The 12,930-nt window shown below is 39.8% G+C and overlaps 1 protein-coding gene across 1 annotated transcript in view; it reads right to left on the bottom strand.

The window, feature by feature from the left end:
• The window catches only part of NOTCH2 (notch receptor 2), a 180,616-nt gene that overhangs the window by 18,969 nt on the left and 148,717 nt on the right, over positions 1-12,930 (bottom strand). The window contains exons 16-22 of the mRNA XM_082368744.1: positions 12,293-12,412; positions 11,438-11,590; positions 8,507-8,735; positions 7,510-7,711; positions 5,913-6,066; positions 5,346-5,530; positions 3,614-3,746 (exon numbers count right to left, since the gene is read on the bottom strand). Of these exons, the coding sequence (XP_082224870.1) occupies positions 3,614-3,746; positions 5,346-5,530; positions 5,913-6,066; positions 7,510-7,711; positions 8,507-8,735; positions 11,438-11,590; positions 12,293-12,412 (1,176 nt within the window). The remainder of the gene's footprint in view (positions 1-3,613; positions 3,747-5,345; positions 5,531-5,912; positions 6,067-7,509; positions 7,712-8,506; positions 8,736-11,437; positions 11,591-12,292; positions 12,413-12,930) is intronic.

Raw genomic sequence — 12,930 nt, 5'->3', positions numbered from 1 at the left:
TTCAAAAAATTACAAAAGAAAGGAAAGCAGTTCTCTATTCCTACCACTTGTAATAGCAAGACTATTGGAAAGAAAAGAAAAATGTAAGAAAAGACCTCATTTTCAATAGCAACAGCAAAAGATAAAATACCTAAGAATAATCTCAACAAGAAATGTGCTACACCTACATGAAGACTTTAAAATAGACCTGAAAGACTCAAAAGGAAACTTGAATAAATAGAAAGACACTATGGTTTGGTTAGGAAGACTCCTCATCATAAAGATGTCAGTCTTCTTTACATAAATTCATAAATTTAATGTGACTCCAATAAAAATACTAACAGGATTTTTAATAGACAATCTGATTCTAAAATTATATAGAAAAATAAACTATAACCACAGCCTGGAAAACCCTGAAAAAGAAGATCCTTAATATTTAAAGCAGAGAGGCATTGATAAATTAATAGAATAATAGAACAAAAAAGAAAGCCCAGAAAACACCCAAATACACATGGGAATTTAGAATTTGATAAAGGTGCCATCTCAAATCACTGTATGAAAGATCAAATATTCAGTAAATTGTGTTGGGACAAATCAGTAGCCATATGGAAAAAGTTCTCCAGTATTCTAGTATTTGAAGAAAATATGTGAAAATTCCTTTATAATCTTACAATGTGAACAGTGTTGCTGACTAGGATTCAAAATACAGAAACCATAAAAAAAAAACTGATAAATTCAACCTGATTAAAAATAAAAATCTCTGCATGAAAAATCTCCATAAAGAAAATTTAAAAACAAAAGGCAATACATTGGGAATATACTTATATTTTGTTTCATAGACATCTGTTCTCTGTAAAATATTAAGATAAACAACATAACAGGAAAAAAGGATACAGATATGAACAGAGAAACCATAGAAAAAAGAAAACCAAATGACTCTTAAATGAGAGTATGTCCATTCACATTGAGGAGAAGCCCATAGGTTTGCTCATACACTGCTATTCAGTAATATCAACCAAAATTACAAATGCACATATTCTCTAATCCAGCAATTCCATTTCTGAAAATTTATTCTACAAATACACTTACACACATGCTAGACAATTCACATTTCTATCATTAGGGCACTGGTTAAGTAAAATATGGTATGCACATAAAAGGGACTGCAGAATAAAAAAGATTAAGGAGGTTCTATATTTTGATATAGAAACATCTCCAACTAAGTAAAAAAAAAAAACAAGTGCAAAATACTGTGTCTAATCTATCTTCAGAGTAAGAAGTGGGTATTAAAAATATCTTTGTCCTTGGCTTCTATATACATAAAGAAACTCTGAAGGATACATTAAAAAAACAAACTCAAGAAAGATATACAAAAGACTAAAGAAAAGTGGTGTTTACTTGTTTGTGAGAGAAGGAGAACTAGGTATATGGGAAGGAGATTTTTTCACTGTATGCTCTTTCTACGTGTGTGTGTGTGTCTGTCTGTGTGTGTGTGTGTGTTGGGGCAGGGGGTTGTATAAAATTGTGGACCATGTGCATACATTACCTATTAACAAACAAAATCAAAAATTGCAAAGTAAAAGCAAACCGGTATGTGCTCCCACTCTCATAGAATATTTGGTATTCTATGGACTGCTAGTAAAATGAACACAGATGCTTATCCTCCCATCAGGATAGAACCAGCAGTCATGAACAGACCTATCAAGTAAAAAAGAGGTCAACCTCAGCCTGAGGCAGAAGAACTGTTACAGTTAGCTCTTGACGTGGGGGTCTGGAGGCAACCCAGGCCAAGATCCAAAGCTCAGGAGTATAGAAAGAAAAGCAATAGTGGTAACTCTAGCAATGAGGCTGTGGGACTTGAGAGTCCTCTGGAATGTTCACCAATGGCCAGAGAAGTCAAGCCAGGAGAAATAAATACCACTCCACATATCCAACCAAACACAACAGTATAATAACTCAACGAGTTCTAAGTATGACAAACTCAAAGAGATCCACACCTACACACATCATAAAAGACAAAGAGAGAATTTTGAAAGCACCAAGAGAGAAGCGACTCATCATGTACAGGGATCCTCAATAAGGTTAACAGCTAATTTCTCATTTAAAAAAATGGAGGTCAAATCACATGGGATGGGATGACACATTCAAAGTGCCAGAAGAAAAAGACTGTTAATAATAATAGCAAAACTATTATTTCAGCCATCCTTAACAAATGGTTAGAAGAGAGAAATTTTGTTGCCTTATGAAACGATCCATTCTAGGACTGATATCTCTAATTAATAAAAAGTTAACGGTTAAAAAAAAAAAAAGTAAGTTAATGGTATAGCAGAGATTTTAGTGTAGATGAATATCCATGTGCTTGCCTACATTTCCCAGTCTCCCTTGAAGTCAGGTTGAGACCATTTTACTACTTCTGGCCAGTATACTGTGAGCAGTAGTGATGGGTGTCACTTCCAGACTGAGGTATTGAAAGCTGCTGCATGACCCTATAAGTCTGTCCCTCTTCTCCTGCTGTGGAGGTCTTGGAGGCCCTGTGCTGCAAGCCACATTTCTAAAATATAAAGAGAGGTAGCCCAACACACTCAGACTTGATTTGAGTGACAAAAAAAAAAAATTGTTGTGTTAAGCCACTGAGATTTGAGGTTTAATTTGCTACTACCAGAATCACACCTTGTCCCATACAGTACAAGTATTCAAAGGACCAAGCTAACAACAAGTCAAAATTAACTTCTACTTCTTTTCAAGTACTGAGCAGAGAACTCAGTACTTTTACAGGACAAATCTTCAAATATTCAAAGGCTGTTTCTCCCTAATTTTTTCTTCCCCGTTAACCTCGTTGCTCAATAACTAGCCTACTAGTGGGGTACTCTTCCATTTTAATTTAGCCAAACTCTGAACTCAAGAAGGGTAAATTATCAAAATTCACTGACACAAAGGTCTAAGACAGTATAAATATTTCTCTAACATTCTATTCTCTTTGACAATGAGAATCGATTTCCCACCATTGTGGATGGCCTCTTACTTTTTATTTTTTTCACAAGCTGCTCAGGGCAGGTACCATTATAACTACATCTCTTCTAAAAAACAATACTCTAAGCTCTTTCCAAGAGATTGTTTGGAGGCAGGGGAATGCCCCTGGCAAAATGATGGCTCCATCATCCACCATCTAAGGTTGTATCTCATTAGGTCTTACTGCAATTCTTTGTTACAGTCTTGGGCCATCAGTGCTCTCCCCTGGGCTTATGAAAATAGGCAAATGTTTTCATGTCATTCATTTCCCCACTTCATGGAGGCAAAACTTGGCAAGTTTAAAAAAATACATGAGCTGGTAAATATGAATTATTTTTTCAAGAGGCCACTAGTTGTCTTCCTTTGAAGCACCAAGAAATCTTGCTAACCAGATTAACTTAGTTGCAACCTTATGTCATTTTCACATTCTGTGTTTCATGGATTCCAACAACAACCAGACAGAATTGGAGTCAGAACATCAGAGCTAGGCAAGAGATGAATGAAATGGCTTGAATTAGCAGAATTCAGAACAATGTTTGATTTTTAAAAACCCACTCAACACTAAAAATGCATTTATAACTTAGAGAATGCCCTGGATGGAAGACAGGTAAGGCTGATTTCATACCCCGAGTGCCTGGTGGGCAGGAGCACTTGAAATGGTTCACAAGGTCGATACAGGTACCTCCGTTCTGGCATGGCTGGTTCTGGCACTCATCCACTTCATACTCGCAGTTGACACCCTGATATCCTGGGACACACTGACAAGAGCAAGCAAAACGAACAAGAAATATTGGCCCACTGTAGGACACAGACCATGAGAGCAAATGAGATCTGGTAAGTTACTGTGACCCTCTTCCCCCAACCCCTACCCAGCCCTTGTACGCTTCTCTGGCATCATCACACTCTCTACTAACCACCTCGTGCAGAGTTAGCTCACATCTTACTGGCATTTATCACTTCCAGCCGAAAGTGATAAAAAGCCACTTGAAGGGGAAGGCAAGGACTGAATATTCTGAGCGATATTTCAGATGATGCCTGTGCAAAACTTTTGTCCCTCCTGTATGCAGGCTTCCCCTAAAATATGCATTCCTGTGTATGTGATGAGGAACCTGTGACTCACTCAAATGGTATGTGTGGATGGTAGTAAAGATATCACATGTATTGATCTCCAGGTTCAGGAAACTACATGTTTAAGTGTGAGAAACTGACTGGTATGGGGTGAGGGCCCGGAGAGGTGGGCTAGCTACCTGGGCTAGAGGTAGGGGTTCCAGGGCTTTTAGGGCTGATCAAGAAAGAAGATACTGACCATGAAGTGGCTCTATTTGAGAAATGCTTTGAGTCCCTCACAGCATAAGATCATCCAGAGGGAGAAAGAGGGTAAGGAGAGGAGGGCAGATGAACTTGGAGGGAAGGGGGTTACAGAGATGGGGCTGACGTGTTTGGTGATATCACTCAGCAGCCAGGCCAGGGTCTCTGGATCAGAGAGCTCTGAAGGGCAGCTGTGGCTTGGTATCTTCATGTCCTGGGGCTTATCTTACCTATGGCTAGCAGTGTCTGGTGCAGGTTTGCAGAATATACAAAGCAGGCAGGCTCTAAGTGGCTAAATTCTACTTATTAAAGCTATGTTTAAAACAACTGGATGTGTAAAAATTTGAGTTTGGTTCCAGTGGTTTTTGAGCTAACAGGTCTCAGCCTGCTGTGAAGAAATAAACAACTTAGGGACCAATATACAGATGCCGTCTTTGGCTCATTTATGATAAGTGGACAAGCAAAGCTTTTCTCAGTGTTGCTTGGTGGTCTAAATTGGGATCAAATCCATGTCTCTGGTCTTTAGTTAAAATCTTGATCTAGCCATTACCAGCCCAGACATTAAGAAGACATGACATGTCCCTTAAAAGACACACACATCCTCAGGTATACACATGTAACAGTATGACAGTACACAGAACAGGCTAAGCAACACTTTTTTGAGAGAATTATTAGTTGGTTGATCAATGACTGTATACAAAGATGACATGGGTCAAAGGGACACGCCTCAAAGTGGCTTCTCCTATCTCAACTGCTATTCAGGGAAGTACCAGGGGCCGCTGGGCTGTGTGGGGCTGTGAAATGCACTCCAGCCAGCGAATGTTGGCTTTGAATCCTGGAAGCAACCCTGTGGAAGTAAGATGGTTCCAGACCTCTGTAAAAATATCTTACCAGAGCTATTTTAACTTATTGCACAGGGGGACTGAAAAAAAAAAAATCTATAAATTGTGAAAATAAGACATAAGCAGCTAAACTCAATATGCTAATGTTCGTAGGAGTTGTGCCATCTTCTGGGAGGTCTCTGACCTCTCCCTGCTCATCTTACTCACCTCACATCTGTATCCACCGATGAAGTCCCTGCAGGTGGCTCCGTGCTGGCAGGGATTGGACGAGCACTCATCAAGCTGATCCTCACAGTAGCTCCCGGTGTAGCCCAGGGGGCACTGGCAGTGATGCGAGTTGCCGGCACTGATGCAGATGCCTGAGTGCTGGCACAAGCGGTCAACGGGCACCCCTGGGAAACCCAGTGGAGGAAGAGACATCATGGAAGAGCATACAACACGTCAGGTTCAGACCAACTAATCTCAGCCGGTTGACACATCAAATTTTATTCTTGTCTAGTTCACAGTCCTCGGTACCAGTTTTATATTAAAAATAAACAAGCCCTGAAAGTGGAATATGCCTTCATTTCACTTCAAGTACCTTTCTTTTTGGAATCTCTAGAGCTGTTCCTCTGCTCTTTCACCTTCTGTTTCAGACCCTTTCTCCAGAGTCTTGCCCATCCACTCCTGTCTTCCCTTCCCTCTCCTCCCACGATAACAACATTTGGCCTAAAATGCTACTGGTCAGTCGATACTTTGTGGACTGACCCTGGAGTCTGAGGGGGCACAGCTCACCTCTGTGGGAGGCCGCCACCTCACAGGAGACATTGGGCACGTCACAGTAAGCACCAGCCCATCCAGATGGACACAGGCACCGGGACTGTGCTTTTTCCTGAATGCAAGTCCCTTTGTTTTTACATGGAGACCGACTACAGAGGTTCACCAGGGTCTGAAACAGGGGCATACACATACATCAACATTCAGACACCAGAAACGAAAAAAAAGTTACACTGCATTTTAAGAAATCAAAGGAAAGCATACTAATTAATAATTTAAAAAAAGAGCCCTCACCCAAGCCTTAAACTTAGATCCACTGTCCCCAGATAATCTAATCATTTTATATAGTTTAATTCCTTTTAGCTCTGCTATTTAAAAATTCTTACCACATAAGTTTAAGAATTTGAGGAAGCCCAATAGGTTAAGTTATCTCCTACGTCACACTTATGTCTAGAAACATGGCCACCCTATGGGGCTACGAAGAAAGAGAGAGTTAAAGCTGTCAGACAGCTCCTATGTGCTATTCCTGAGTGAGAAATCCACGTGGGGCTTGATCAAATCTGTCTGTGGTGAATATGAGTGAAAGGACTTAAAGCCTATTAACAAACCTAAAAACTGTCAAAGAGCTTATCTGATGGGAGAAACTCAGGCTTATGAAAAGCATGAGACAGAGACTGTAAGTGAACTAGCACCTTCTCCAAAACTCACATGTGGTGGCCTGGCCCCCGGGGAGAGGAAGGCCATACTCAACAATACAGACCTTTTGTGAAAGAAAGGGGGAAGGGCAGAGCGCTCCACTAGCACTTGTAGTCTACACTGTGAGAACAAGTAGGAGCCCCGTGAAGAATATCCTCCTAATCCACAGAATCAGCAACAAGCTCTTTAATAGGCAGAGGTGCTTATAGCACCTCTGCTTACAGCAAAGCCTTATTGAAGTGTACTCTGTAAGTCTAGTTAAACTTGGCCATTTATTCCTAAATTCTTTGGACTGCTGTTATTCTATCATGTACCATTGTTTGAGAGGTAAAGCTACAGAAAATTAAACACAATGTTGTTTGGTATGCAACCTTGGAAAAGTCACTTTGCCCCTCTGGGGCTCAGTTTCTTCTTCCATGAAATGAAAGGCTAGACCAGTCAGCTCTGAGGGGTCCTTCCCTTATAAGAGTCTATGAAAACATATATTATTATAAATAGTTGAATTTAAAAGACATGTGAATAGCCTGGTTTTGAGACTGTTACAATATTGCAAGACATGATAATTCTCATTATCCCCTTAGATGTTGTACCTGAATTTTAAAAATCGTATTTTGATTGTTCTTTATTTCCCTTTTTGTATTTCCTAAATGATATCTATGTGCTTATTTCCCACATGCATTTTCTGCAGTTCTTGGTTAGCCTGTTGTAACAATTTTATATTTGTTAATCTATATAATCTTGCCAGTGTCACCATTTTGGAATCTACCAGCTATTAAGCAGCTCTCCAGATTTACCTCAGGGACATCCCTAAGACCCAGAACTTTCTCTTTTGGGTGGGGCTTATTCTGCCTAGAGAAGGAATAGGTGTAATATTCAACTATTCTGAGGGAGCTGAATGAATGGGATGGAGTCTAAGTACCTGACAGTTTTTCCCAGTGTAGCCCAATGGGCAGATGCAGCGGTAGGTACCCAGGCCATCAACACATACTCCTTCATTCAGGCATGGATGAGAGTTGCATTCATTGATCTCATGGAGGCAGAAGGGGCCAGTGAAGCCCACAGGGCACAAGCAAGAGAAGGAGTTAATCCCATCGATACATGTGCCACCGTTGAAACAGGAGCTGAGAAGCAAACAGGGAGAACAACAGTAGCTATGTAATCTGGTTCCTCTGACCTGCTAGTTAAAAACTAAGGTTCCTGGAATCTAAGATATTACAGAGGCAAATACTCCTGAGCACCCAAAACTCCTATATCCAGTAAACTTTACCTTTTTCCAAACTAGAATGGGCGCCAGTCAGCCTGAGTCTCAGCTTCCTTTGCACAGCCAAAAAGATTAGGGGAGTATTTAAAAGTCTGAGCTTATTAGAGGCTCCTAAAGAAAGTGAAGGTTTCCAAGTTTTACCCAGTGCTTCTGCAGCTTTCCATGTATCAAATTTCATTTTATCCCTAAGTCAATTTAATTTATAAGGGAAGTGTTAAATAAATAGCTCTCGACTCTAGATTTCTTTATGGAAGAGAAACAGAACAAATTTGTTGATAATAAAAAAAAGGAAACAAACCTCCCAGAACTTACTTAAGAGGGATGACAAATCTGCAAAGAAATAGGAATCTTTTAATTGTCAACTAAAATGAACAAGAGACCCAAAGGATATGGAATAGAATTATAGCTCTTTCTGTTCCCTATGCAAGCAACAAATGATGATCCATCTCACTAAGTTTTTCAACCTCTAACCTTTGAGCTTGTAACTAGATGTCTACAAGGAATCAGGAACTAGGAAATAAAGAGGTGACTATGGGGTGGGATCCAAGTGGAGGCCTTATGCCTGTCCCTTGATCCCAGTACTGTGCTCTGTAGTTTCCTCCTGTTTCTCCCTTTGCCCCTAAGACACTGGTGCCTGAGGACACGGGCTGCTCACCTCTCAGTGCACTCGTCAATGTTGTTCTCACAGTGGACTCCGTCAAATCCAGCCTGGCACTTGCAGGTGTAACTGTTGACGTAGTCAGAGCAGGTCCCTCCGTTCTTACAGGGTTCACTCAGACACTCCTCCATGTCTGTCTGACACCTGTCCCCAGTGAAGCCCGGAAGGCACAGGCAGGAGAAAGTATTCACTCCGTCTACACAGGAACCTCCATTCTGGCAAGGATCTAAGCCATTGCACACAAGAATTAGAACTCTGAACAGCAGCATCAAGCTAATCTTAGACTCATACAGGTGAGTACCCTGAACTGAGTCACACAAAGAACAGAAACAATTCTGACTTTTCTTTGCTTCTATTTTGCCCTGACTCCTCCATTTATGAAAATGAATGCAGTAACACTTCCCTGAGATTCTTAATAATAAGAATCTGTTTAATACCTGGAATGAACTCTACATATACCACTAACAGTTTTGCAAACTTAATAGTCATAAAACTTGTATGTGTCCCACAAACTTGCATTTGTAAATCAAATATATGCCCCAATACACAGAATCTCAGAAATATCAATAAAGATTTTCAAAAGGTATACGTGGTGGTGGAGTGGGTGGGGTAGGATGGAATAGATATTAATCAGCCCCCTGCGCTAATCTATCTTTGCTTTCTTTTCCCTCACTCCCTTCCTTTCTTCCCCCATTTCATTTTTCAAATGCACACAGAACATTTACCAAAACAGACCATACACTGGGCCATATGACATGCTTTAATAAATTTAAAGTAATTCAAATCATGTGAAGTATGTTCACTGATCACAATGGAATTAAACTAGAAATCAGTAACAAAAGCTACCTGGAAGGAATCAGCAACAAAAGATATTTGGAAACTAAAGAACACACTTCTAAATAACTTATGAGTCACAGAACAAATCCAAATGGAAACCTGAAAGTATTTTGAGCTGAACGAAAAGAACATGACACATCAAAATTTGTGAAATACAGCTAAAGCAGTGTTTTGAGGGAAAATATATAGCATTAAATGCTTATTTTAGAAGTAGTAGAATGAAATAAAATCTAAACTTCCATCTTAAGAAACTAGAAAAAGAAGGGCAAACTAAAACCAAAGTAGGCAATGAAAAGACTAAAGAGCAGAAGTCAATGAAATAGGAAACAGTAAAACAACTGAGAAAAATCATGAAACTAAAACTGGGTTCATTAAAAAGATTATAAATAAATACATACCTACATACCTACCTACATAAGTACACATACACATAATACATAAAGAGATAGATAGATTACTAAAACCAATAATGCTCTACCAAGGGCAACCAGATGAAAAAAGAGAGAAGATATAAATAACCAATATCTGAAATAAGAGAAGGGAAATAACCCCATTTTAAAATAAACATTAAAAGTACAATAAAGGAATATCATGAAAGACTCAATGCCAACAATTCTGACAACTTAGATAAAGTAAAACTCATTCCTTGAAAGATGCAAATCACCAAAGCTCAATGAAAAAGAAATAGATACCCTGAACACCTACTAAAGGAATTAAATTTATAATTAAAAACCTTCCCAGAAAGAAAATTCCAGGCCTACATGTTTAGAAGAAATGATACTAATTCTACTCAAAGTCTTACAGAAAATAGAAAGAGAACACTTCCTGATTTGTTCTATGAGGCCAGCATCACCCTCTTATCAAAACTATACAAATGTAGTATAAGAAAATTAGAGAACAATATGCCCCATGAACACAGATACAAAAATCCTTAGCAAAATTTGGGTAAATAATATCTAACAATATATGAGAGAGAGAACACATCATGACCAAGTAGAATTTATCCCAGAAATTTAAGGTTAGTTCAACATTTGAAAATCAATTAACATAATTCACTTACATTAAAAGACCTTAAAAAACAGTATTACCACCTCAAGAGATACTGAAAAATCATTTGAAAGAAAAGTAACCCTCATTCATTATTAAAAGGAAGAAAATTCTCAGCAAACTGAAGGTAAATTGCAAAATTCTCACCAAATTGAGATAAACTGAGGTAAATTCCTCAATTTGATGCTTTTCCCTTAGAATCAAGAACAAGGCAAGACTGGCTTCTCTCACCACTTCTATTTTGCATTTACTGAAGTCAGTGCAATAATGCAAGAAAAATAAATAAAATGCATACAGATTTAGAAATAAAAGAATACAGAAAAGAAATAAAAGGTATAACAGTTGTATTTGTTTAGAAATAACATAGTTTATTATCTCTATAAAAAAATCCTAGGACTCTAAACTAAACCAGAAGCTATACTAATCTAGAATTAATGATAAGTGAGTTTAGCAAGATTACAAAACAGAATTACTCTTTAAAACCTTTAAAACTCATATTCCTTCTCTTCAAAAAAGAGTTTTCATTATATGATTCTATTTATATAAAACTGTAAAAAATTCACACAAATCTATAGTGACAGAGATAGATCCCTGGTTGCCTGGGAAAGGAAAGTGGAAAGGAGAGTTAAGTTACAAAAGAGATGAGAATACTTCCAGGGGGGTGGACATGTTCAATATCTTGAGTATTGGTTTCAGTTGTCATACGTCAAAACTTATTGACTGGCACATTTAAATACTGGCAGTGTATTGTGTGTTAATTATACTTCAAGAGATGTGCTTTTTAAAAAAAGCTTTCATAGCATTGTTCCCACTTTGTCAATGTACAAAAATCAGTAAGGCAATACTTAGACGTGACTACCCTGCCTTAACTCCTAAAGCCAATAACTTCAAAATGAAGGTTTTTAAAGTACAAAGATTAAAGACACGTGGTCAACTATTGGACGGCCAGCCTCAGCACTGAGAGGCAAGTGCCTCCACTGAGCTCTCCTCTGCCCCCTGTGTCCTCCTCTCGCTGGGGGCTTGGGAGCAGGCTGGCATACTCACTGGCAAGGCAGTCATCGACGTCCTCCTCACAGTCCATACCACTGAAGCCTGGAGGACACTCGCACATGTAGCTGCCCTGGGTGTTATGGCAGAGACCGTGGTTCATGCAGGGCTTGGAGACGCACTCATCAATGTCAACTGTACACCGCTGACCTGGAAACACAGGCGCAATGAATGGTCCAGTCTTTGGAAGCTGATTCCCACAGAAATTTATGTGGGGCCTGAGCTTCAGCTGGGGTAGGTGGGGCTACTCCAAGGATATGCCGGTTGGTCTTCTGCTTTTGGAAGTCCCTTAAGGTTTCTGTGCCCCTAGCAGTTGATGCTAGAATCCCCTGTAGAACATCATGGTTTCAGACTCTGGTTGGAGTCCTCTAGCCCCAGAGACATGCAAAATGGAAAGGCTTTCTAAAACATCCCAGTTAGCAGCTTCTATACAAGGCCTCCGTTCCTTTTTTTTTTTTTAAAAGATTGATTGATTGCTATGTTGGGTCTTCGTTTCTGTGCTAGGGCTTTCTCTAGTTGTGGCAAGTGGGGGCCACTCTTCATCGTGGTGCGCGGGCCTCTCACTACCGCGGCCTCTCTTGTTGCGGAGCACAGGCTCCAGACGCGCAGGCTCAGTAGTTGTGGCTCACGGGCCTAGTTGCTCCGCCGCATGTGGGATCTTCCCAGACCAGGGCTCGAACCTGTGTCCCCTGCATTAGCAGGCAGATTCTCAACCACTGCGCCTCCAGGGAAGCCCCAGGCCTCCGTTCTTAACAAAAAAGGGCAAGCCTCAAAAGACCAGGTCCTCCATGTCATCAGATAACCTGACCATTTTGTTTAAGGCTCTTGGTTTCCCCATTCCCATGTTGTTACCTTGCCAGCCGGGAGCACACAGGCAGGTGTAACTCTCAAAATTTGGTGCCTCTTTGCAAACACCAGCATTCTCACAAGGGTTTGGGGAACAGGGAGCTAATACAGTCTGACAGTTCTTGCCTGTAAATCAAATGACAGAGTTTATTATAGAGAAAAATTCCAAGGAAACTGAAACTCCCCCCCACCCCCACCAAATTCTATACTAAAGGATGATCTCTGAATTCAGGTCTAATGTAATGGATAAGAGCTTTGGAATCTGAGAGACCTATGGACTTTTGTGTCTTGGCTCTGATGTGATTACTAACAGTGTGATCTCATGCAAGTTATCTTCTCTCCACATAAATAAGATGGGAATTAGGATGGTATATAACTCATAGAGGCTTTTTGTGGATTAAATGAAAAAATGCTTACAAAGTCCATATTAGCATAGGGCCCAGTACATAGAGTAAGTACTCAACAACTGTTGGGCTGCTGTCATCTTCATATGATTATCACGAGTGGTTACATGGATTTGGAAACCTGCATCAATCAGGGGTGATAGTTTCTGCATCTTCATAGCTAAGATTCAGCTACTCAGAAGCTTAGCTACACAGATCTACCTTCACATAAGCAGGGAAGAAGTAACACAGTAACTCCTA

Source organism: Balaenoptera borealis, assembly GCF_965194805.1.
Source record: "Balaenoptera borealis genome assembly, chromosome: 1".
In the NCBI taxonomy this organism is placed as follows: domain Eukaryota; kingdom Metazoa; phylum Chordata; class Mammalia; order Artiodactyla; family Balaenopteridae; genus Balaenoptera; species Balaenoptera borealis.
This window is presented reverse-complemented; position numbering and strand designations above follow the sequence as displayed.